The sequence below is a fragment of the Madurella fahalii genome (genome assembly GCF_045866475.1).
Source record: "Madurella fahalii IFM 68171 DNA, scaffold_4, whole genome shotgun sequence".
Classification (NCBI taxonomy): domain Eukaryota; kingdom Fungi; phylum Ascomycota; class Sordariomycetes; order Sordariales; genus Madurella; species Madurella fahalii.
In genome coordinates this window covers 3,833,339-3,859,075 of record NW_027263974.1, presented here as the reverse complement: position 1 = coordinate 3,859,075, position 25,737 = coordinate 3,833,339, and the positions used below count along the sequence as shown (strand labels likewise).

Below are 25,737 nucleotides of genomic sequence, written 5' to 3'. Positions count from 1 at the left end.
TCCATCGTAGGCCATTAGATTAATCGTAATCTATTAGGATATCTCTATCGTAATCCTTTACTACTGCTTCCTCTACGCCTAGGCGCTCCTGCTGCTGATCCTCTGCTTCCCTACGCTCTGCTAGTCTATCCTCTATATCTACGAGGCTTATCTAGGCTACGAAGTAATTGTATTTCTCCCTACTCAGTACCTTTATAAGACCGTCTACGATTATCTCGGCGCTCTTTATATACTTGACGTTGATTGCGCCTCGCTGAACTTCTTATCGTAACTAGTGGTTGTAGATATCAATGTATCTCAGGCTCATCTTGAACGCTATATACTCTGCACTTACCAGTCATATCATCTACGTATTGTCACATTCTATCGTAATATACTCATCGTCGAGGGAAACACTTAGATCCTTTAACAGACGGCTTATATAAAGCGACTCCTTTACTACCTATAAGAGAGCGAGGAGCTCAGCCTCTATAGTGGACGTTGTTACTATATCCTACTTGTTTATACGCTATCCTATCATCCTACCAAATAGCTTCATTGTATATACTTAGGAGCTCTTATGATCAAGTATATTATCCGCAAATAACGCGTCGCTAGTAACTTAGAGGCTATTGTCATCTCCTATCTAGAACATTAAGGAGCTTATTCTCTTAAAGTAGAGCAAAACTCTATCAGCTACCTTGTTATAGAGTGGTCTAGGATTCATAACGAAGTATACAAGGTACGAGATCGCGAAGGCAATATCCGGGTATATAATTACGGCTATATATAGGATTGATCCGACTCTACGTATATATCAGTGCCTTTTGTCGTAGGTAGTACTTCTATTGTATAGGAGGAGTTCGTTACAGCTTAAAGGCGTCGCTATAGGCTGTTCTGATCACACTAGGTTAGCGATCTTATCAATATATATAGATTGGGGACAGCCAGATCAGGCGCTTCTCGCAATCCTTTAAAACTTCGATCCCTAAGAACCACTATAATAGATTTCCTCCTATCAATTTATATCGTACGTTGATCCTAGCGATTATACTGAAGACGGCTTTTCTTAGGCGCTCGGGAAACACCAGGACGATATCGTCTATATATACGAAGATAATAATCCCGTTCTTGATAAAGGTATATAGCTTGTAGGGAACTGGATTAAATCCTATTGCGACTATAGTCGTCGTAAATATTCGTTGCTATAGAAGTAGTGATCTTTATAATCTGTAGAGGGCTTTTCTAAGCTGCAAGATAGTCCCCCTTTTACGGTATCCAGGCGCTATATATATAAATACTACCTCGTCGAGATCTGCATTAACGAAGGCATTAAATACGTCGTACTGTAGGAGCTCTAAATCGAAGTATACGGCGATCGCTATAATCGTACGGAAAGATCTCCTAGCGAGCGTTATAGTATATATCTCTTGATCCGGGTCTTTGATCTGTTAATCGCCTTTTACTATAAAGCGTGCCTTCGCTTTAGTAAAGATGCTGTACTTATTGAACTTGTATATATATACCTATCGGCAGTCGAGGATCTTATACCCTATCGCCTCAGCTTTTCCAACCTCGAGCTAGGATTCTATATAGTTGTAGCTCTCGAGGTAATCGCACTCAGCTTCTTCGAATTATAACCCTAAGGGATGATCCTTGAGATCGTAGTACTTATTGGGTAGCTCTAGGAGTTCCCTACGATAGATATATTTGTTTAATCTGAGCCTTCTTTCTACTTCCTTATAGATAATCGTTACCCGGTTCTTCAATAGAGGGTCTTTAATCGACTTCCTCGCTGTCTATACTCTTAAGAGCTTATAGCCATTTTGGTTGATCTCGCTTATCTAGGTTCCTCCCAGGAACGTAGCTTTCCAGCTTTCAGTACGGTAGAGCTTGATCCTACGAGTATAGTTAATTCTACTTGATTGGTGTTAATCGCCTATAAGTCTATCTCTAAGTACTTCTATTGATCCGTAGAATGTAGCGGCGATCATTACAGCTGGTAGCAACGGCGGCGGCATTAGAAGCGGCTTAAACCGTACCTCTATATAGATTTTCTCTATAGCCTTCTGTATGCCTAGGATCGATCCCTCTATCCGGGTACCCTATTGATCTAGGCTCAAATTGTAACGAGAGTCTCCAGACGAAGGTCAGGAGGACCCGCCGAATGATGCTAGATGATGTTACGATACAGGATAGATAAGAACCCTGTGAGGGAACTCTCTTACGCGGGGCACTTCTGATCTGCAAGGATCAGTCTCTGTGTAGTCAATAACAATAGAAGGCTGTTCATGAAGCTATCGCCTACTGATCGAACCCTTTTCGGTACTGAGAGATTATAGTCCATTTCCCTCAACGTGTTCCCAGAACAACCCCCTTTACAATTCTGATCCTTCTGTTCTACTATTGGCCGAGATAGTACCTACGATGAGTACCTCCTGTGAGCTGGGAGCAGAGTCGAGTCTAGGGGAAAACACCCCCCAATTACCTACAAATCCTATACGCCTTCATCGGTCAGAATCACCAGGATTTCGACCTCGTATATCTTCGTATACCCTTTCGGACTCCCGGGTTCTGCGTCAAGCTCCTTACTATGATAACCTATTGGAATTAACCCGTCTTCGGATATAGCAACTGGAAGTACTGAAATAACTACGAGAATAAGAAGAGAGTTTGCTTCGGAAGCTAGGTATCTCACTAGGCGAATCCTCACCGAAATGTAGGCGATATCGTTCTCCTTCAGCAGGTTCTAGTGACCATAATAAGGACCGAAAGGCGATTAAGGTAAAGTATCTAATTCAGTTCCCTGACAATACTACCTATCGACGCCGTTTGGAATGGCTCTAAGATCTATAGCGAGTATTTATAGAAGACCCAAAACGGTTTAAAACGGGTATAAACCGGATCCTTTTCGCCTTGGATCAAATGGAAGAACGTCTTCGCAATCGATAGTATAGTTATTGCAACAATCTTCCAACAGATATACAATAAGAGGCCGAAAACGACTGGAAAACGTTTAAAGATTGGATACTAAACTGTATTCGAGATCTTGCAGATCAAGAATCTACTGTTGTAAAGCAGTTTAATGATACTAAGTAACGAGAAAACCAGTCTCCTTTAGACTTTTATCAGTACTTAGAATCCCTTAAGGCCTAATTCCCGAAGTAGGACGAAAAGGCTTATACTCTTACCTTTTATATAAAGCTTTCGTCCGTAATTAGCAACTATATCGACTTATATATCTATAATAAGCCAGAGACTTGGGAAGAGATAGTTAAACTCGTTACTCAAATTTAGTATAGTTTCTAGTACCGAAAACCTCAGGAAGCCCCTAAGCATTCGTCCCGAAATCCTTCTTACTCTTCTCCTTTATCGCGTTCTTCCCTAATCTACAAATCGTTATTTTATTCTCGAAGAGCGTTATTATCCCGTTATTACTAACGAAATATATAGTTAACGACGTTATATACGAAACCTGATGATTACCCTATATCAACTCTATCTTATTTCAATTAGCTGAACTCTATAGACAGTTAGGGAAACCCTTTAACTTGTTTTGTTTATAGCAGTAATACCTATTTCGCTAATAACTGCCTATAAAAAGGAGTATCAGTAAATAAAGCTACTAGGTACCCCAGTCGCCGAGGTAGGGGATCGCGCCTAAATCGGTAGGGAAACGGCAGATACCGGCGGATATAAACCCCGATTATATCGGTAAAGACGATATACTAGGGGTTCCAGTTAAAGAATAAATATACACTTCTACAATCTTATTGAACTATACCCCTCAATCTATTATAGTCGATCTCGATACTGGAGTAGAGATTGATATTGTCAGTCTAGAGTTCGTAAAGTAGAGGAAACTCCGATAGATCGGGATGCAATTACCCTGTATTCGGTTTATAGACTATTATATCGTTGAAGTATTTGGTATTTATAAAGTTCTCTTAGAACTGACAGACTGCTAAGGAATTACCAAAAGAATATATATTTCTTATACCGCTATTAATTACCCCCTTGTTATAAACGATTCCCCTGTTCTTCTTAGGATACTAAGTTTAATATCCTATAAGATCTTGTTATACCTAGAAAGGAATTTATAGTAGTTTATAACGGAATCGGAGTGTATTCGGATTGAAAACCCGAAGAAATTCTTAAAAATATATCGAGGAGAAGCTTGTGTTTACTCCTTAATGTAGTACCTAGATATGCCGGAGGCGCTTTTTCCGGAGGAGGAAGAGGAGAATACCCCCCGAAAACCTGAAGACATCCCTCCTGAAATCTCAGACTTTGCGGATATTATAAACTCCAGTAATATAGATATTCTACCTTCTTTTAAAAGTACTGATTATACTATTAATCTACTCCCTAATACTGTTCCTCCTATTGGACCTCTTTACCCTCTATTACGATATAAACTTTCGATTTTGGAGGAATATCTATGCGAAAACCTGGCGAAAGGCTATATTCGTCTATCCTAGAGTTCAGCTGTAAGTCCTGTCTTATTTACCCTAAAGAAAGATAGTACTCTATGCTTATATATGGATTACCGTAGACTTAACCAGATAACGGTTAAAAATCGGTACCCTTTACCGTTGATCTCAGAACTCTTGGACCGAGTATCCGGAGCAAAGTATTTTACGAAGTTGGACCTAAAAGAGGTATACTACCGGATTCGTATCCGAGAAGGAGACGAATAGAAGACGGCTTTCTGTACCCGATACGGTCTATTTGAGTATCTTATTATACCTTTTGGCCTAATAAATGCTCCTACGACCTTCTAAAGTTATATTCAGACTACTTTAGGCGGGCTACTAGACAATTATTATATATATTATTTAGATAATATTTTAATTTTCTCCCTAGACCGGGAAACCTATACAACTTACCTCCGATAAGTCCTGGAACACCTGAAACAAGTGCAGTTATACTACAAACCCAGTAAGTGTTCATTTTATTAGGATAAGGTAGAATTTCTAGGTTATATTTTAACTCCTGAAGGTATCGGTATAGATTCGGTACGAATTTAGACTATCTAAGATTGGCCTGAACCACAGTCCTATCGAGATATCCAAGTTTTCTTAGGATTTTGCAATTTTTACCGTCGATTTATTCGAGGTTATTCGGAGATTGTATTACCGTTAAGTAATTTACTAAAGGGGTTATAGAACAGACGAAAACCAGGAACCCTCCGGTTAGAGGCTGAAGAGCGTATAGTATTCACGCGGCTTAAGAGAGCATTTTAAGATACACTAGTTTTGTATTATTTCGACCCCGAACTCCCTGTCATTATTGAGATAGATGCCTCTGACTTTGCAATAGGAGCTGTCCTATCGTAGGTCCCGAAAGGGGGCCGAAAACGTCCTGTTGCGTTCTAGTCGGCGAAGTTTTCTAGACCGGCCTAGGACTATAGAACTCCTAATAAGGAGATAATGGCTATTATGGAAGCCTTCAAGTATTGGCGATACTACGTTGAAGGGAGTCGCTATAAAATCACTGTATTTTCGGATTATAATAACCTACAAAGGTTTATAAAGTAAAACCGATTGAATAGCCGATAGGCTAGATAGTATATGTATCTAGTAGGATTTGATTTCACTATCAAGTATTAGCCTAGGAAGTGAAATCCGGCCGATAGCCTCTCGAGAAGACTAGATTACGAGGATAAAGAACGTCCTAATAGACTCGAGTAGATACCTACTTTTAAGAGCAAAATTGCTCGGGCAAACCGGATCAGAAAGCTGATTGCAGAAAGAAATAAGATTGCCTATTATACAAAAGAAAGTAAATTAACTTATATAAGAAACCCTAGTAAATCAGCTAGTACCCGGGTCGGAAAGACGACCGTAGAAGGGGTTAAGAGAGCCTACTATATACTAGAGAATAGCAAAGATACTAGTATATAGAACCCTAGCAAACTAGCCAGTTAGAAACCCGAAATAATAGGTTGTCCCTCAGAAGTTACTGTAGAATCGCTAAGTATTTACCTACTAGGACCTTAGGATTACTAAGAAGCCGATTAGCTTGGACAGGAACAGATTGTTACTTATTAATATACAAGAGAGTATACTCGACTAGAAGTGGTTTATACTACAGAACCATCGAAATCTATAAGAGAATTGATCCTAGAGCTATAAGCTACGGATCCGGTGACTCTGAAAATCAAGGAAAGGCTGGTAAGTCCAGCCCGAAACTAGAGAGTTTCGCCCGAATAGGTATTTAGATATAAGTAAGAATTGCTATATCAAAGACGATTATTTGTCCTAATAGAGTAAGCCGTTAAGCAGGAGTTACTCTAGCTTTTTTATAATAATCTGTTAGTAGGTTATTTTGGTATCAAAAAGACTCTCGAACTGTTGTAAAGAAAATACTTCTAATATAGTATAACCAAAGATGTCAAAGACTACTACAGAACCTGCTATACCTACCAAGTCAATAAGATAAGACGGTATAAGCCGTATAGATCGCTCGAATCGTTGCCGATTCCTATATAACCTTGGAGCGAAATTACTATAGACTTTATCGTAGGTTTTCCTATAGTAAAGAGTCCCGATAGCTCCGAGAAGGATGCAATTCTAGTGGTTGTCGATCGGTATACGAAGATAAACCGATTCTTCCCAATATCCACTACCATTACCAGCTAAGAATTAGCAGAGCTTGTTTACAAAGAGATTGAACTCAAGTATAGCCCTATTGATAGTTACGTCAGTAATCGAGGTTCTGTTTTTATATTACAGTTTTAGAGCGATTTGTATTACCTGCAAAAGGTATATAAATAGCTTTCGACCGCTTTTTACCCGTAAACCGACAGGCAAACAGAGCGAGTAAATTAAATATTTATTCAATACCTCTGTTACTTCGTATACCAAAACCAAATTACCTAGGCAAATCTCCTCCTAGAAGTAGAATTTGTTATTAATAGTGCTGTTAATTCTATAATCAAGATAAGTCCCTTTAAAGCACTAATAGGTTATCAACCTCCGATTTCCCGCTATATTGAGGGCGATATATAAGAGAGGAGGATACCTAGTGCAATTGAAAGAATTAAAAAACTTACTGAGCTGAGAAAACAATTAGAATAAAATTGGGCTGAAGCTATAGCAGTCTAGAAACGATATTACGACGAGAAGTATACGAAAAAGGAGTTCAAGAATAGAAGTTTGGTATTATTATCAACCTGGAATTTAAGATTTAAGTTACCGAGGAAATTGGTACCCAAGTTCATCGGTCTATTTCGTATTCTAAACCGAGTCGGATCGCTGGCTTATCGTCTAGTACTCCCGGACAAGTACAATCGTTTGCATAATATATTTCCTATATCAATGTTGGAACCGTGGTATAGCTAAAAAGGAGACAATTCGTCTATAATGCCGATACCAGACCTTAAGGACGACGGAGAGTAGGAAGTTAAAGAGATTCAAGACGAGAGAAAATTCCAGGGTAAAACCTTCTTTTTAGTCAAATAGGTAGGCTGGCCCTTAGAGTACAATCAGTAGGTATTAGAGGAGGATATAACAAATGTACCTAAGCTGGTATTACAATTCCGAAAAGTATATAAAAACCAGCGAAAGCGTAGGCGATAAGATATTAATTAATATCTACCTATATAAAGCTATATCCCGGGATATACTAGACGCCAACCCCAACCGAAATACCCTAGAAAAACCCCCGAAAACAATATAAACCTCAGAAAATTGAGGTCGGTACCAGCTCCAAGTTAGGAGCTACCTCCACCTAAACCTACTAGGCCTCTATATCCTCTACATTAGCAGCAATCTCCTCCTTAACCTTCTTGAAAAAACGGCATTTAGCACCCGACCAACCTACAAAACTAATATCGCTAAGCAACAGATAAGTGACAGACTGTACCTCCTAGGCATATACCTCAGACTCGTACTACGAAAAGTCAGTAATAACTCAGTAGAAATATAGTAATTAAGACTGATATCGGTATTACAGCCGCGGTTCCGGCTAGGGCAGGACGACTACTACAGGCGGAGTTGGCTACACAGTACGACTATAGAACAATATACTACATAAGCTTACTATTGAGATATCAGCGATTTATATATAAAAACAAGCGAAACAATATACTCATAGAAGACAGCTTAGTAGCACCGGAAATACTGAATTAACAGCGATAAACGGTCTCGGCAGCGTCGAAAGCCCCGACTAGATCTTTAGCAGCGGCAGCGATCTTCTTACAGCTACAGCGAGATAGCACAGAAACTTGAGGACGATTACCCTCCTCGTCGAGCTCGCCCTCGGCATCCTCTACACGATAATCGACGATAGTACGAGCTACGTCGATAAGGATTATAAGGTCGACAGAGTCGCCAACTATTCTAGCAGCAGCCTACAATCGTTAGTAAATCCCCCGCCAATCCACCGAAAATGCATATAACTTACCGGCATATACAACTCTTTCTTTATATTATAATAGGAGCAACGCAAGGAAGTCGACTACTCGAAAGAATAGTCAATCGTAAGGACCTCGCTAGAGCGAGGGTTAGTATTTTTAAACGCCGAGCGAATACATTTTATACACGACGTGACCTCGGCAGCAGAGGCGGCGAAAGCGTCCATTACAACAGAAAAGTAGCCGAAGCGATAACAAGAAGAAAGAGAGAGAGAGGAAGAGAGAGAAAGAGGGAGAGAGAGGCGAGGACGGGTAGCGAACTACATATAGAAGCAGAGCGAAAAGCGAGCGAAACAACGTATAGAAGAGAGCCTAAAGAAGAAAAGTTTTAGAAAAGGTAGGAGAGGAGAGGGGTATTTATACCCGAAGAGAAACAGCTAATACACGTCTGCAAATTTGCAACTATATACAAGCCTTACGATTAAGCAGTCGTATAATCTTCACGCATTTTGAAGTTGCGAGGACAATATATAAGTTCGGATGGAAATCCGGACGATTCGGCCGTAATTCGGATCTCAGGCCCGAACCGGGAAAGTAGGACCTCGGAGCCGCGAATCCTACTACAGCCCGACAACCGGCCGAACTTTTCCCGAAAACCTCCCGACTATAAGACGACTCACTCCTCACCCCAAACCATCGTTTCTCCTTTCCTACTATACAGCTCGTTAGAGCGGATAGACTATAAGGTCTACCGGTTCGACACTTATCCATTTACGCGGCTACGAATAGCACTCGACGTACACCTGATATCCACCCGATATTATCCCAAGTCTTACCCCCTAAGTTCAGACGATCCTCAGCAGTAAGGAACCTGAGGACAGGTTCTACAGAGGGGAGGATAATTTGTAACAAGAGTCTCTAGACGAAGGTCAGGAGGACCCGCCGAATAATGCTAGATGATATCACAATACAGGATAGATAAGAACCCCGTGAGGGAACTCTCTTACACAGGGCACTTCTGATCCGCAAGGATCAGTCTCTGTATAGTCAATGACAATAGGAGGCTGTTCGTGAAGCTATTACCCACTGATCGAACTCTTTTCGGTACTGAGAGATTGTAGTCCATCTCCCTCAACGTGTTCCCAGAACAACCCCCTTTATACAAATCCGGTCGGGTCCCTCTAGCGGCTAGCTCTTATACAACGAGCTCGTAGCTCTATACCCTATAATCTGGGTTCTCCTAGGAAGGCTCGTAAGTAGGTATCTTACTAGGTTCTAGGGCGTTTGTAGAGCACTGCTATAGTAATCGAGCGAATTCTTTGTAAAGGGGGTTGTTCTAGGAACACGTTGAGGGAGATGGACTATAATGTCTCAGTACCGAAAAGAGTTCGATCAGTGGGCAATAGCTTCACGAACAGCCTCCTATTGTCATTGACTATACAGAGACTGATCCTTGCGGATCAGAAGTACCCTGCATAAGAGAGTTCCCTTACAGGGTTCTTATCTATCCTATATCGTAACATCATCCAGTATTATTCGGCGGGTCCTCCTGACCTTCGTCTAGAGACTCTCGTTACAAATTATCCTCCCCTCTATAGAACCTGTCCTCAGGTTCCTTACTACTAAAGATCGTCTGAACTTAGGGGGTAAGACTTGGGATAATATTAGGTAGATATCAGGTATACATCGAGTGCTGTTCGTAGTCGTATAAATAGATAAGTACCGAACCGGTGGACCTTATAGTCTATCTACTCTAACGAACTATATAGTAGGAAAGGAGAAACGATGGTTTAGGGTAAGGAGTAAGTCGTCTTATAGTCGGGAGGTTTTCGGGAAAAGTTCGGCCGGTTGTCGGGCTGTAGTAGGATTCGCGGCTCCGAGGTCCTACTTTCCCGGTTCGGGCCTAAAATCCGAATTACAGCCGAATCATCCGGATTTCCATCCGAACTTACATATTATCCTCGCAACTTCAAAATGTATAAAGATTATACGACTACTCAATTATAAGGCTTGTATACAGTTGCAAATTTACAGATATATATTAGCTGTTTCTCCTCGGGTATAAATACCCCTCTTCTTTCCTACCTTTTCCAAAACTTTTCTTCTTCAGGCTCTCTTCTACACATTATTTCGCTCGCTTTTCGCTCTACTCCTATACGTAGCTCGCTACCTATCCTCGCCTCTCTCTCCCTCTCTCTCTCTCTTCCTCTCTCTCTCTCTCTCTCTTCTTATTATCACTTCAGCTACTTTTCTATCGCGATAGACGCTTTCGCCGCCTCCACTACCGAGGTTACGCCGTATATAAAATACATTCGTTCGGTGCTTAAAAACACTAACCCTTACTCCAGCAAGGTCCTTACGATTAACTGTTCTTTCGAGTAGTCGATTTCCTTATATTACTCCTATTGCAATATAAAGAAAGAGTTATATACGCCGGTAAGTTATATACATTTTCGGTAGATTGGTAGGGGATTTGCTAACGATTGCAGGCCGCTGCCGGAATAGTTGGCGATTCTGTTGACCTTATAATCCTTATCAACGCGGCTCGCGCTATCGTCGATTATCGTATAGAGGACGCCGAAGGCGAGTTCGACGAGGAGGGTAATTGCCTTCAAGTTTCTATACTGTCTCGCTGTAGCTATAAGAAGATCGCCGCCGCTACTAAAGATCTAGTCGGGGCTTTTAATGCCGCTGAGACCGCTTATCGCTACTAATTCGGTATTTCCGGCGCTACCAAGCTGTCTTCTATAAGTATATTTATCTCACTTATCTTCGTATATAAATCGCTGATATCTCAATAGCAAGTTTATATAGTATATTACTCTATAATCGTACTATATAGCCAACTCCGCCTATAGCAGTCGTCCTGCCCTAACTGGAACTGCGGCTATAATACCGATATTAGTCTCAATTATTATATTTCTACTAAGTTATTACTGACTTTTTGTAATATAAGTCTGAGGTACATACCTAGGAGGTACGGTCTATTGCTTATCTATCGCTTAACGATATTAGTTTCGTAGGTTAGTCAGGCACTAAGTACCATTTTCTTAAGAAGATTAAGGAGGAGATCGCTACTAATATAGAGGATATAGAGGCCTAGTAGATTTAGGTAGAGGTAGCTCCTAACTTAAAGCTAGTACCGACTTCAATTTTCTGAGGTTTATATTATTTTCAGGGGTTTTTCTAGGGTATTTCGGTTGGGATTAGCGTCTAGTATACCCCGGGATATAGCTTTATATAGATAGATATTAATTAACATTTTATTACCTACACTTTCACTAGTTTTCGTATACTTTTTAGAATTGTAATACTAGCTTAGATATATTTATTATATCCTCCTCTAATACCCATTAATTGTACTCCGAGGGCCAGCCTGCCTATTTAACTAAAAAGAAGGTTTCACCCTAGAATTTTCTCTCGTCTCGAATCTCTTTAACTTCCTATTCTCCGTCGTCTTTAAAGTCTGGCATCGGCATTACAGACGAATCGTCTCCTTTTCGGCTATACTACGGTTCTAATATTAATATAGGAAATATATTATATAAACGATCGTACTTGTCCGGGAGTGCCAGACGATAAGCAAGCGATCCGACTCGGTTTAGAACACGAAATAGACTAATAAACTTAGGTACTAATTTCCTTAGTAACTTAAATCTTAAATTCCAGGTTGATAACAATACTAAACTTCTATTCTTAAACTCCTTTTTCGTATACTTCTCGTTATAATATCGTTTCTAGACTACTATAGCTTCAGCCCAATTTTGTTCTAACTATTTTCTTAGTTCAGTAAGTTTTTCAATTCTTTTAATTATACTAGGTATCCTCCTCTCTTATATATCGCCCTCGATATAGTAGGAAATCGGAGGTTAATAACCTATTAGTACTTCAAAGGGACTTATCTTAATTATAGAATTAATAGTACTATTGACAATAAATTCTACTTCTAGGAGGAGATTTACCTAGGTAATTTAGTTTTGGTATACAAAGTAACGGAGGTATTGAATAAGTATTTGATTTACTCGCTCCGTTTGCCTGTCGGTTTACGGGTAAAAAGCGGTCGAAAGCCATTTATATACCTTTTGCAGGTAATACAAATCGCTCTAAAACTGTAATATAAAAACAGAACCTCGATTACTGACGTAACTATCAATAGGGCTATACTTAAGTTCAATCTCTTTGTAAACAAGCTCTGCCAATTCTTAGCTAGTAATGGTAGTGGATATTGGGAAGAATCGGTTTATCTTCGTATACCGATCGACAACCACTAGAATTGCATCCTTCTCGGAGCTATCGGGACTCTTTACTATAGGAAAACCTACGATAAAGTCTATAGTAATTTCGTTCTAAGGTCGTATAGGAATCGGCAACGATTCGAGCGATCTATATAGCTTATACCGTCTTGTCTTATTGACTTAGTAGGTATAGTAGGTTCTATAGTAGTCTTTAATATCTTTAGTTATATTATACCAGAAGTATTTTCTTTATAACAGTTCGAGAGTCTTTTTGATACCAAAATGACCTACTAACAGATCGTTATAAAAAAGCTGGAGTAACTTCTACTTAACGGCTTATTCTACTAGGACGAACAATCGTCCTTAATATAGTAATTCTTACTTACATCCAAGTGCCTATTCGGGCGAAACTCTCTGGTTTCGGACTGGACTTACCAGCCTTTCCTTGATTTTCAGAGTCACCGGATCTGTAGTTTGCAGCTTTAAGATCAATTCTCTTATAGATTTCGACGGTTCTATAGTATAAACCGCTTCTAATCGAGTATACTCTCTCGTATATTGACAAATAACAATCTATTCCTATCTAAGCTAATCGGCTTCTTAGTAATCCTGAGGTCCTAGCAGGTAAACATTTAGCGATCCTACAGTAACTTCTAAGGGATAACCCATTGTTTCGGGTTTCCAATTAGCTAGTTTACTAGGGTCCTATATACTAGCATTTTTACTATTCTCTAGTACATAGTAGGCTCTCTTGACCCCTTCTATAGTCGTCTTTCCGACCCGGGTACTAGCTGATTTGCTAGGGTTTCTTATACGAGCTAATTTGCTCTCTTCTATATAATAGGCGATCTTATTTCTTTCCGCGATCAGCTTTCTAATCCGGTTTGCCCGAGCAATTTTGCTCTTAAAAGTAGGCATCTACTCAAGTCTGTTAGGACGTTCTTTATCCTCGTAATCTAATCTTCTCGAGGGGCTATCGGCCGGATTTCGCTTCCTAGGCTAATACTTGATAGTAAAATCAAATCCTACTAGATATATATACTATCTAGCCTATCGGCCGTTCAATTGGTTTTACTTTATAAACCTTTATAGATTATTGTAATCCGAAAACACAGTAACTTTATAGCGACTCCCTTTAACGTAGTATTGCCAATACTTAAAGGTTTCTATAATAGCCATTATCTCCTTATTAGGAGTTCTATAGTCCTGGGCTGGTCCAGAAAACTTCGCTGACTAGAATATAATAAGACGTTTTCGGCCCCCTTTCGGGACCTACAATAGGACAGCTCCTATTGCAAAGTCAGAGGCATCTATCTCAATAATAACAGGGAGTTCGGGGTCGAAATGATACAAAACTAACGCATCTTAAAATACTCTCTTAAGCTATATAAATACCGTACGCTCTTCGGCCTCTAACCAGAGGGTTCCCGGTTTTCGTCCGTTCTGTAACCCCTTTAGCAAATTACTCAACAGTAATGCAATCTCCGAATAACCTCGAATAAATCGACGGTAAAAATTGCAAAATCCTAAGAAAACTTAGATGTTTCGATAGGACTGTAGTTCAGGCTAATCTTAGATAGTCTGAATTCGTGCCGAATCTATACCGATACCTTCAGGAGTTAAAATATAACCTAGAAATTCTACCTTATCCTAATAAAATGAATACTTACTGGGCTTGCAGTATAACTGCACTTATCTCAGACGTTCCAGGACTCGTCGGAGGTAAGTCGTATAGGTTTCCCGGTCTAGGGAGAAAATTAAAATGTTATCCAAATAACATATATAACAATCGTCTAATAGCCCGTCTAAAGCAGTCTGAATATAACTTTAGAAAGTCGTAGGAGTATTTATTAGGCCAAAAGGTATAACAAGATACTTAAATAGACTATATCAGGTACGGAAAGCCGTCTTCTATTCGTCTCCTTCTCGGATGCGAATCCGGTAGTATACCTCTTTCAGGTCTAACTTCGTAAAATACTTTACTCCGGATACTCGGTCTAAGAGTTCTAAGATCAACGGTAAAGGGTACCGATTCTTAACCGTTATCCGGTTGAGTCCGTAGTAATCTATATATAAGTATAGAGTACCATCTTTCTTTAGGATAAATAAGACAGGACTTGTAGCTGAACTCTAGGATAGACGAATACAGCCTTTCGCCAGGTTTTCGTATAGATATTCCTCTAAAATCGAAAGTTTATATCGTAATAGAGGGTAAAGAGGTCCAATAGGAGGAACAGTATTAGAGAGTAGATTAATAATATAATCAGTACTTTTGAAAGAAGGTAGAATATCTGCGTTACTGGAGTTTATAATATCCGTAAAGTCTGAGATTTTAGGAGGGATATCTTCAGGTTTTCGGGGGGTATTCTCCTCTTCCTCCTCCGGAAAAAGCGCCTCCGGTACGTCTAGGTACTGTATCAAGGAGTAAATATAAGCTTCTTTTCGATATATTTTTAAGAATTTCTTCGGGTTTTCAATCCGAATATACTCCGATTCCGTTATAAACTACTATAAATTCCTTTCTAGGTATAATAAGATCTTATAGGATATTAAACTTAGTATCCTAAGAAGAATAGGGGAATCGTTTATGATAAGGGGGTGATTGATAGCGGTATAAGAAATATATATTCTTTTAGTGATTCCTTGGCAGTCTGTTAGTTCTAAGGGAACTTTATAAATACTAAATGCTTTAACGATATAATGGTCTATAAACCGAATACGGGGTGATTGTATCCCGATCTATCGGAGTTTCCTCTACTTTACGAACTCTAGACTAATAATATCAATCTCTACTTTAGTATCGAGATCGACTATAATAGATTGAGGGGTATAGTTCAATAAGGTTACGGAAGTATATATTCGTTCTTTGACTGGAACCCCTGGTATATCGTCTTTACCGATATAATCGGGGTTTATATCCGCCGGTATCTGCTATTTCTCTGCCGATTTAGGCGTAATCCCCTACCTCGGCAACTGGGGTACCTAGTAGCTTTATTCACTGATACTCCCTTTTGTAGGCAGTTATTAGTAAAATGGGTATTACTATTATAAATAAAATAAGTTAAAGGGTTTCTCTAACTATTTATAGAGTTTAGCTAATTGAAATGAGATAGGGTTGATATAGGGTAGTCGTTAGGTTTCGTATATAGTATTATTGACTATATATTTCGTTAGTGATAACGGGATGATAATGCTCTTCGAGGATAAAATAACGATTTATAGGTTAGGGAAGAATGTAATAAAGGAGAAGAGTAAGAAGGATTTCAGGACGAATACTTAGGGGCTTCCTAAGGTTTTCAGTACTAGAAACTATATTAAATTTAAATAGCGAATTTAACTATCTCTTCCCGAATCTCTAGCTTATTATAAATATATAAGTCGATATAGTTGCTAATTATAGATGAAAGCTTTATATAAAAGATAAGAGTATAAACCTTTTCGTCCTACTTTGGGAATTAGGCCTTAAGGGATTCTAAGTACTAATAAAAGTCTAAGGGAGACTAGTTTTCTCGTTACTTAATATCATTAAGCTACTTTATAACAGTAGATTCTTAATCTACAAGATCTCGAATACAGTTCAATATCCAATCTTCAAATGTTTTCTAGTCGTTTTCGGCCTCTTATCGTATATCTGTTAGAAGATTATTACAATAACTGTACTATCGATTACGAAGACATTCTTCCATTTAATCTAAAGCGAAAAGGATCCAGTTTATACTCGTTTTAAACCGTTTCAGGTCTCCTATAAATACTTACTATAGATCTTAGAGCTATTCTAAACGGCATCGATAGGTAGTATTGTCGGGGAACTAAATTAGATACTTCACCTTAATCGCCTTTCGGTCCTCATTATAGTCACTAGAACCTGCTGAAGGAAAACGATATCGCCTACATTTCGGTAAGGATTCGCCTAGTAAGATGCCTAGCTTCCGAAGCAAACCCTCTTCTTATTCTCGCAGTTGTTTTAGCGCTTCCAGTTACTATATCCGAAGACGGGTTGATTCCAACAGGTTATCATAGTAAGGAGCTTGACGCGGAACCCGGGAGTCCGAAAGGGTATGCGAAGATATACGAGGTCGAAATCCTAGTAATTCCGACCGATAAAGGCGCATAGGATTTGTGGGTAATTGGGGGGTATTTTCCCCTGGACTCGACTCTGCTCCCAGCTCACAGGAGGTACTCATCGTAGGTACCATCTCGGCCAACGGTAGAATAGAAGGATCAGAATTGTAAAGGGGGTTGTTCTGGGAACACGTTGAGGGAGATAGACTACAATGTCTCAGTACCGAAAAGGGTTCGATCAGTAGGCGATAGCTTCACGAACAGCCTCCTATTGTCATTGACTACACAGAGACTGATCCTTGCAGATCAGAAGTACCCCGCGTGAGAGAGTTCCCTCACGGGGTTCTTATCTATCCTGTATCGTGATATCATCTAGCATCATTCGGCGGGTCCTCCTGACCTTCGTCTGGAGACTCTCGTTACATAGAGTTACGCAAACTACAGAGGTTAACCTAAGATAGGTTCTAGCGGACCCTATAGATGATACAGGGTACTATAGATTTGGTAGTCCATTGGGCCGCTACCTATAATCCTATATATAGTCTGACTTGCAGAGATGGAAGTAAAAGCAAAGGCATTATTATACCGCTATAAATTGTCTCGAAAGATAGATGCATAGGACCTGTTATCGGTTAATAAGTAGAGGAGAAAAGGAGGCAACGGCTACCAAGTAGGAAAGGTAATATCGCCTTGCAAGCAACAGGACCTAAACTTTAGGTTTGCAGGTGTTGAGTTCTATAGACCTGTTAGTATATTTAACAGAGAAGAATACAGGGGCAACATATACCGTAAGACACTCATCTAACCAGTATAAAGCACCACACTCAGTACATTCAACAGTTTGAGAACCGAGATTATAAGGTATAACAGATTCAACACCCGTTAAAGGAAGCCAACCAAGAGGTTCACCTATAGCAAGGTGTCGTGCAGGTACCGTTATAGCCGCTTCTGCAGGTGCTGCAAGGTTTGCTACAGCTCGACGGCGTGATGCAGCGCGTATACGGGTCCCAGAACAACGTATACACGTTGCATACAGTGCACCATTCGACCGAGTTCGAAACTCCGTAAGAGGGTGGTATACACAACAGCCACTGCAAAAATGATCTTGGGAGGTACGTTGACGACGACGTGGAGGCATTTTGAAGAGCTTTTCTGAGGCATTTTGGAGAGCTTTTCTGAACTGTAGAATTAAGAGAGTTGGGAGGAGAGGAATAGCCCGTAAAAATTGAATATGGGGCTCGTAAGTGGGATCGGCAGCCAAGACTTTTTAGGCCAATGAAAATTTATAACAGCAATTGACTAAATCCTGTTAAGCTGTTAGGGGTTTATGTCAGGTGCAGGAGGGTGTCAGGTGCAGGCGGGGCACTGCCAGGGTCAGGGGCCTATAAATTACCGGCTTCGCCGGAAGTTTTGGAACGTTCAGAGTTCAACACTGTCACCTACCACCTCCTTAGAAGCGATAGCTGCGCAGACGCCGCTCCTTCAATGCGAATCATCCTTTCACTCTCCTTTTCTCACAGCAATCCCCAATTTTCGATCTGACAGTTTATAGCCCGTAAAAACACAAAAACACTAACAATTAGTTAAGGAAGACCCTGTTTTACAGCCAAATCAACCATCCTACGAACCGTTGTTTTTTTTCCAGTCCTGTAGTCTCTTATATAGAGACTCATCCGAGACCTCCCAGGCCCTCTTGGCGCTGCTGAGAAGCACACCGACGAGGACGCTTTTCGCCATGGCCTCTACCTGCTCCTCCGACATTCCCATGACGCTAGAATGGCGCGCCTTTATCGTTGAGGGCACTGTGAGCTTTCCGGCTTCGAGGTCTTCCAATTTGACCGCGTCCACCGAGAACGGGCCGCCTACGACCCCAAAGTCAGCAATTAATAGCGATCAGTTTCGGATCTTTGTTTGGTCCGCAGTGGTTCGGGCACCAACGTACCTCGGATCGACTCGCCAATCTTAATGATCTCGGAGACGGCAAGATGATTGCCCCTAATGCCTCCGACAACTGGCCACACGCCTTCAAAGTCAACCGCTCGAGCTACAACAGCGGCCATGTCCTGAACCGTGGTAAAAGTTACGATCGGATTGTGCCCGTTGACGACGATGGCATGCCGGTTCTGCAAGTCGACAAAGGTATTTAGGGGCGTCACGTATTCAGCGGTCTTGTGAGGGGTTGCGAGGTAGTTTACGAACAAGCCCGGCTGGAATAGACAATACTCGAGGACCTGTGTTGTAATGTTTCAGAGACCAAGTGGTTGGAAGCAGGACGGCAACGATCTAGGGGCTCACCTTTCCGTTCTCATTGACGCGTTTCAAGTAATCTTTGGTTTCGTCTTTGCCCGCCTACTAGGACATTGGCGCATGACGGCCGGCCTTTCTGTCAGCTTGCTCTCTTGGAACGATTATAATGGCGCTGCGAAGGAGTGTATCCCTCTTACCCAGCTCACTCGCTAGGTGCGAAGCGTTTCACGCCGGTAAGGACAGCGGCGTTCGATTAGGTTCTTTTGCGCTTTGTTTTCGGGGTCTTGCAAGAGTTGGATGAACGACAAGGCAACATCAACGCCGTGTAGAGCTTGGACCAGCTCGTCTACGTCTTTATAGTCGACGCGGCGCCACGTTACTCTATGAAATTCGCTGTTAAGGGTGCTGATGTCCTGCATTTGTGTTAGGAGTGAAGCTTAGTTCCAGCGGCCGAGCCGGGAATGGGATGCCTACTTTTCGGCTTAATATGGTGATGTCATGCTTGTTGGCAGCAACCAGGACGCTAATGACTTCCCGAGCAACTTCTGTAGAGAGTAGTTGTTAGTAACCGTCCCCGACCCTTCTGTTAGAATTGATATCTTACCACCTGAGCCGCCAGCGATAGAGATCTTGACTATTATGACTGCAAAATAAGAAAGATAAAGAGGATCAAGATCATAAGTATTGAGATAATCTTATGATTTCTTATATATCCGTCGTATGGTGAATTCTTCGGATACTTGTAAGAGTTTCCCTGTGTTCTTGGGGATATTCTCAACAAACGTAAGCGAATTGACCAACAGGGTTCCAGGTTCGGTTCCCGAAAGTGGTAGCTCGGGAAATTTGGTCTATGGGGTCCACACGCAAATCAGAGATTGGGAGTAGGATAAGCATGTTCCTGCCGATAAGCAAACCGTTAATGTGTTACGTAGACTCAACATCTTCGTTTAACCCAGTTTTGAGGGCGCTAATAGTCCTATCGTACTCGCTCCGAAGCCATGCCGCAAGAGAGGTATTGAGCCCAGCCACGCCGCTGGAACCGAACAGCTCAATGAGACTTGAGACATTACTCAGCTCGCCTAGAACGAGGTGGCTTCGGATCGTGGCCTGCATCTTCTGGTCGTTGATGCTGAATTTTCCTAGGGTAGCCGGCACGTCACTAACAACGAAACCGGTAGTTTGAGGCAGTGACAGCAGGTTGGCCGCGATATCGGGGCTTGAAGATGAAAGATGGGAAGGGACGATATCGGTCGAGGCATCCAGCTGACCGACAGCCACGGACGCTGTCAGCGGGGCGATGCTGCTTGTCCACCCAGCTGCCTGCTGATACCAGATTAAGATGCGAGAGATGATGGCTGCATGAACCAGGACCCTATGTCCCGGCTTGGAGGATGGACATTGCAGAAGGCCACTGAGACGGTCTATAGCTTTCTTGTTGAACTGAAGGACTCGATCCAGCGGGGCTGTAACCGTAACGGAGTTGGCGTCAGGGGCATGAAGATCCGGAGCCGGACAAATGAGATCCTTGAGTATACCGTATGACTCCCGGGCGCAGCTGTGAGAATTTTGGCTTTCTTCAACAGCATCTAGTTGGGCATCCACACGTGCAGTGGGATCTAGGTAAGTCCAAGAGTTTGGGGTATCGAGCTGGGGCAAGTATTCAGGAAGCAGAACGGAGGATAGGCTCGATCTTGGCGGATCATAATGCCACTGGACGTTTTCGAACTGGCTGTCAGTGGCGACTCGGGACTGTGAATTCTCGCCCCCGGCGCATAGTGCTTGACTATGGGCATGCCGAAATTCACCGAGAGCCACGTTGCCTTCGGCCGGTAACCGGGATAATGGGGTTTCATGATTCGCTTCGAGCGATGGAGAAAGGTTCCACGCCCCCCTGGGCTGGCCATACTTCCTTCTCCCAACCGGTGGTCTACCGTACCTGCACGAGATGCTGTATTTGCAGTCGATACCGAGTTGGACGCAGCGACCGCATCTGGGTTGACCACGGTCGCATTTGACTTTGGACAATCCGCACGCGTCACAGGCGGACCGCAGTTTCCGTCCCAGCGTTAGCTGCGGCGCGTTCGGCGGTACAGATGCCATTTCCTCTCACGAACTTGACCACGCAGCTTCCTGCTTGGATTAGCAAACAATGATCTCGTGGATCCTATAAGCTCCCCCAAGATGCACCTTGGCAGGAAGTCCGACGGAGCACTCGGTAAAACTCAGTCACCTGATTGATCACGTGGCTCTTAACTCCCGACGGTGGTCACTCAATTGGCTCCCTCCCCAACAAGGTTCTGGTCTCTGGAAGTCCAAGTACAACATTGCGCAAAGCTCAACGACTCACACATCGAGTGGATCTTCTATATATTAGGTGCAATAAGCGTTGCCGGACGCATCTAGATTACCTAGAACCATTACCCGTCCGAGTCCATCCAAACCTTCACTCGTTCAAACCAACATTCTCCTGGCTTGTTAATCATTACCGATGACAGAAACTCTGTAAAATACCTATTGCATGCTGTTAGCCAGTGAACGGGATTGCTGTTGATTACAGCCAGGCGACGACCTCCTGGCTTGTTTCTCAGTGCAGCCACAACAACCCAGGGATGAACTTCGGACGCTTGCAGCATTGCCAAACGCACGCTATCCTCGTGCAAAGCGGACTGCTTACTCAGTAGCCTCGCCGCAGAGAATCTCACATGCTTATTCTTATGGCTTAGCAACTGTGCAACGAGTGCCTGGCACTGGAGCGTCATCTTAGACCCAAGACTTTGCAAGGTCCGCGCCCGCTCCTGGGGTTTGTGGGAAGTACCTCGTCATCGTCAAACTGTGCGCAGAGCCCCGTCAACACTTCCTCGTGGAGTGCGGCAGCGGTGCCCAAATATCCAGTGTTGCGAGAGTAACATCCGTATCAGCCCCCTGCTTGTGTCGTATCGCTATGAGATGGTCTTGCAGCTTTCGAGTTGTCTCAGAATCCAACCTTGCCTGGCGGACCCAGGTCTTCAGAGCGTCTAGGTTGCTCCGGCTAAGAGCAAACTCGAGAAGCGCATTTGAGACATCCCGGGGGAGTTTCGATTACCGGGCTAAAAGCGAAGCGGCGGCACGGCATACGATGGCATAGGAAGTTGTGGGTCTAGGCCCATACGTCTCTGCCTCCCACCCTGGTTCCAAGTGAAGGATACGCAATAAGCTCTGGACGGTGGCTGGAGAAAGGGGAGCGCTATGAGAGGTCGCGAAAGACCGAAAGTGGGTTAAAATCACTTCTCCGCGGTCACCGGCAGCGAGCTCCGACTCAAAATTGACGAGGATCATGTCGACCACGGTTTCTGGTAGCAAATGGGTATTCGTAGTCAAGACCGCCAACGCAAAACGCCGGAGTGTGCCGTCCTTGTCACTCTGCCAGTAGCCCAGAAGGCGTTGGTATGTTTGTGGGGCTAAAGCTGAACAATAAAAGAAGGGGATAAATGTATTAGCCTCAATGCCCAGACTCTCAATATACTCCAGAACGGAAAGTTGGAACCGCCACGAAAATCGTTCCGGAGCTCTCATGCCCAAGGCAAACTCTATTATTCGCCAAATGGTAGACCAAGGCTGATCTGGGTCCGGCTGCAGGATCGCCTCGGAGAATGGCATATAGTTGAACAAGGGGCCCCTATACTGCCACTCCGGGCGCTGTTCGAAGCGGAAAACGTCCAAAAGCCTCGAGCGGATGTGTGATTGCCGAGGTTGGCTGAGACGAGTCCCCCCTTCGCTAAAGCAACAGGCCAATAGCCGTGATTGCCGGACTCCGACCAAATCCTGGGGCTCGCGCTCGAGTAGGTCGAAGAAGTAATCGATGCCGGTATGCTCAGAAGGTAATAGGCCCGCAACAAACTGCCAAATAAACTCGTAGTGCCGGCTGTACTTGTGCGTACGGATTTGCTCCTCCAGGACAGCAGGATCCTGGACTAGATAATGAGCGGTGAAGAACTCCTGGAAGGTGAGATGGATGAAGCTGTACGACGGCTGATAGCTATTGTGGGATTCCTGGTGGAGAAAGGACAATCTCGATAAGTTGCTCTCCAGGTTGAGTGGTAGTGGTCCGCATGTGGATTCTAATTCCTCTATAGCGGTGTCAACATCGGCGTCGGTAAATTGTACATGGCCACGGGCTGACAGCATCACTGCTAGCTTCCCTCGCAGGCGGACTTCGGCGTGGACGACTCGCTCGAGGCGTCGGGGGTTCCGGATTGACCTGATGACGTATTCGTCGACTGGTCGGCCGCTGTCCCACTTGCCAAGACTTGGAATGTCCTTCTTCCAAAGCTTCTGCGTGATTGTTCGGTAGATCTCGGTCACTGTCGGCGGTTCTGCCCAGCCCTCGCCATCGGTATGCGGTGATGTTACCTCTCGCTGTCTCTCGAGCTCATCCCAGCTGTAGCACAGCATGTCAAGGCGGATGGGTACTCGTGCCATTTCCAAGGATATATAGCCATTCATGATTGCCTGTCGAATGGTTGCGGCAGTAGCCTCGGACCGGATGATCTCCCTATTGTTCAAATAATCCCAAATGCTATCCATGCTAAGTCCGATAGCATCGAGTTGAAGATCAATGTTCTCTATGGCTAACATCTGAGAAGCACTCGGCCTCGACGTTATAACAGCAATCTCTTGATTGACCAACTTGGAAAACAGATTGTTCTTATCGGTTCCTGATGTTCGCATCTCGCCCAAGCCGTCCAGGATGAGGAGGATCTTGCTGCAAGATATCAGATCCAAGATCAAATCTTTGAGCTTTTCAGCGAACTGGCGGCCTTTGAGCTGGAGCTTGAAGAACTCGTCAAACAGAAGTTGTTGAAGATCGGCAGGCGGATCACCAAGTCGTGTTTCCCGAGGAGTGTCTTGTCCCAGCTATACGCGAAGGCGATTCGTCTGGTCAGAGTGGACTTGCCGACGCCGGGCGAACCTTGAATGAGGATCCGCTTAGGGTTTAACATGGGCCCATGTTCATTGTCCGTTCTGGATTTTCGCGGCTTAAACAGCTCGTGTATCGCGACAACCGTTCGGGATTGCTGGCCAGAAACGACGAGATCGATATCTTTCGAGTTTTGGGGGAACAGATCACCTGAAACTCGCCTGATGTCCGACTGATCTAATAGGTAGTGGACGTTGAGGAGTCTCCTGATCTCGGGGACAGTGATATGCCTCTCCAACTTCTGATACGCGGCCGACGAGTATAACGCTTGAAGTGTTTTTAGAATAATAGCCCAGCAATAGAGACGAGTCCGTTCCTGACTATCTCTGGAGTTCAACAGTGCCTTTTTACATTCTTTAAAGCAGTCCTTGAACGCTTCGATGAGATGCCTGTCGCCCTCAATGGCCTCGAACTGCAAGAGGATCCTGAAGAAGGTCTCGTAAAGGTCATGGCGGTCGGCTTCGATCCGAAGAAGGGTTTTGTCCGAAACAATGAAATTTGGGAGAGACTTGGTGTAGTGTCCGCTGAGAATAATAGGGACGATGTGTTGCGATGTTTAAGTGTACTTCCTAAACTCTAACAGGGCGAGCTCCGTCAGGACATGATGGAACTTGTCGTCCATCTTTGCAGAGAATCATTTTCGGATGCCCAAAATTGCCTCGTAGACGGCGCTTCTAGATGGGTGCTGGCAACCGGCAACTCAAAAGGAATCGTCAAGTTCCTTGCATTTGCGAACAATGGTTGGGTGTACGTCTTGCCGGCTTCGGAGGGACAGTCTTGCTCGTCTTGGATGTACTTGCCAAGAAGTTCGGATCCAAAGACAAGGGCCCAGTCGACGTGCTGGATGCCCCATTGTGCTGGCAGCAGACACATCTGACTGATGAGAATGTCGTTGCTAACACCACCTACCTCGGCGCCCCAGCTTAAACCCCACCAATGGGGTGATCTGTCCGAGTCCACGTCCAGAAAAAGCTTCTTGAACCAGTTGATGAATCGCTCAACGATTGCAGCACCCGCAGGGTAGTCAGGCAATTGATCGTTATCGTGAGCATACATAACGAAGAATATGGATGAAGAATTTTTTAGACAAGTCCGGGCCATCACATCCAAGATCTGGTCGAAAGCCTGATCTAGAATCTCCTCAATCGACTCTGTCGGCCGTGAATGTTAGGGGTTTGATTGTAGTTTTCACGGGAGCATTAGGTTCCTTACCATCGATTGGGATGGCGTCGCTTGGGCTGCGAGCCGTGGATCCGCTGCCGGCCATCTTGTTTGATTCCTTCCCAGTACCGGAATAGATAGAGTCAATGTGCGGTTCAGGGTCTGATGGCAGGATCTTCGAAGGCGGAAGGGTCTGACTGGCGTTGTGGGCTGCTCTTTTTCAGTTCTGGTCCGTTTGGGCAGCAGGAGGCTGAGCTGTGCCTCCGAATGATAGGAGGCATTATTCCGCTGGCCATAATTGGTGGTCGCAGATTCTTACCGCCGCAGCCCTGTGTGATGCGCTGGAATGCTTACCCTATGCAAACACGAAATGATCGCGCTCTGCTGTCGCTGCTAACATCGAAAACCGAAAGACCCAACCATATCCAAACTTCTCGCCACGCTTCTTTTCCTGTAGCCGTCCAGTTGACTATTTCTCCCGCCAGTGGTGGAAATCGAACGACGTCTCGTCACGCCTGCTAACCAGCGGTGATCGGTGCAAAAGGTTACTTGGCGTCTACATCCAAACCCATCAATATTCTCCTGTGTTTATCTGACACCGGCTACATTCCCATTTGAATGGGCCGCTTAGGCGTTCGCCTCATATGCGTCCATCGTTGGGGACAGCAGCTCATGCACCTCACTGCCCGTGGTCAACTGTCACACCGGCTATTATGCCTAAGGTACCTTTCACAAAC

At 43.5% G+C, this 25,737-nt stretch overlaps 2 protein-coding genes across 2 annotated transcripts; both read right to left on the bottom strand.

The window, feature by feature from the left end:
* Positions 1-18,255: 18,255 nt before the first annotated feature.
* MFIFM68171_08121 (Isoflavone reductase IRL) lies at positions 18,256-19,776 on the bottom strand (the record flags this gene model as incomplete). Its single annotated transcript, XM_071063541.1, has 7 exons — positions 18,256-18,497; positions 18,578-18,866; positions 18,931-18,984; positions 19,263-19,295; positions 19,357-19,427; positions 19,487-19,525; positions 19,746-19,776. The coding sequence occupies 7 exons, from the start codon at positions 19,774-19,776 to the stop codon at positions 18,256-18,258; spliced, it is 759 nt and encodes a 252-aa protein (XP_070919642.1).
* A 30-nt stretch (positions 19,777-19,806) lies between these two features.
* Positions 19,807-25,106, bottom strand: MFIFM68171_08120 (uncharacterized protein; the record flags this gene model as incomplete). Its single annotated transcript, XM_071063540.1, has 6 exons — positions 19,807-20,607; positions 21,528-21,677; positions 22,147-23,765; positions 23,831-24,363; positions 24,576-24,990; positions 25,052-25,106. 6 exons carry the CDS (start codon positions 25,104-25,106, stop codon positions 19,807-19,809), a joined length of 3,573 nt encoding a protein of 1,190 aa, XP_070919641.1.
* Positions 25,107-25,737: the final 631 nt, after the last annotated feature.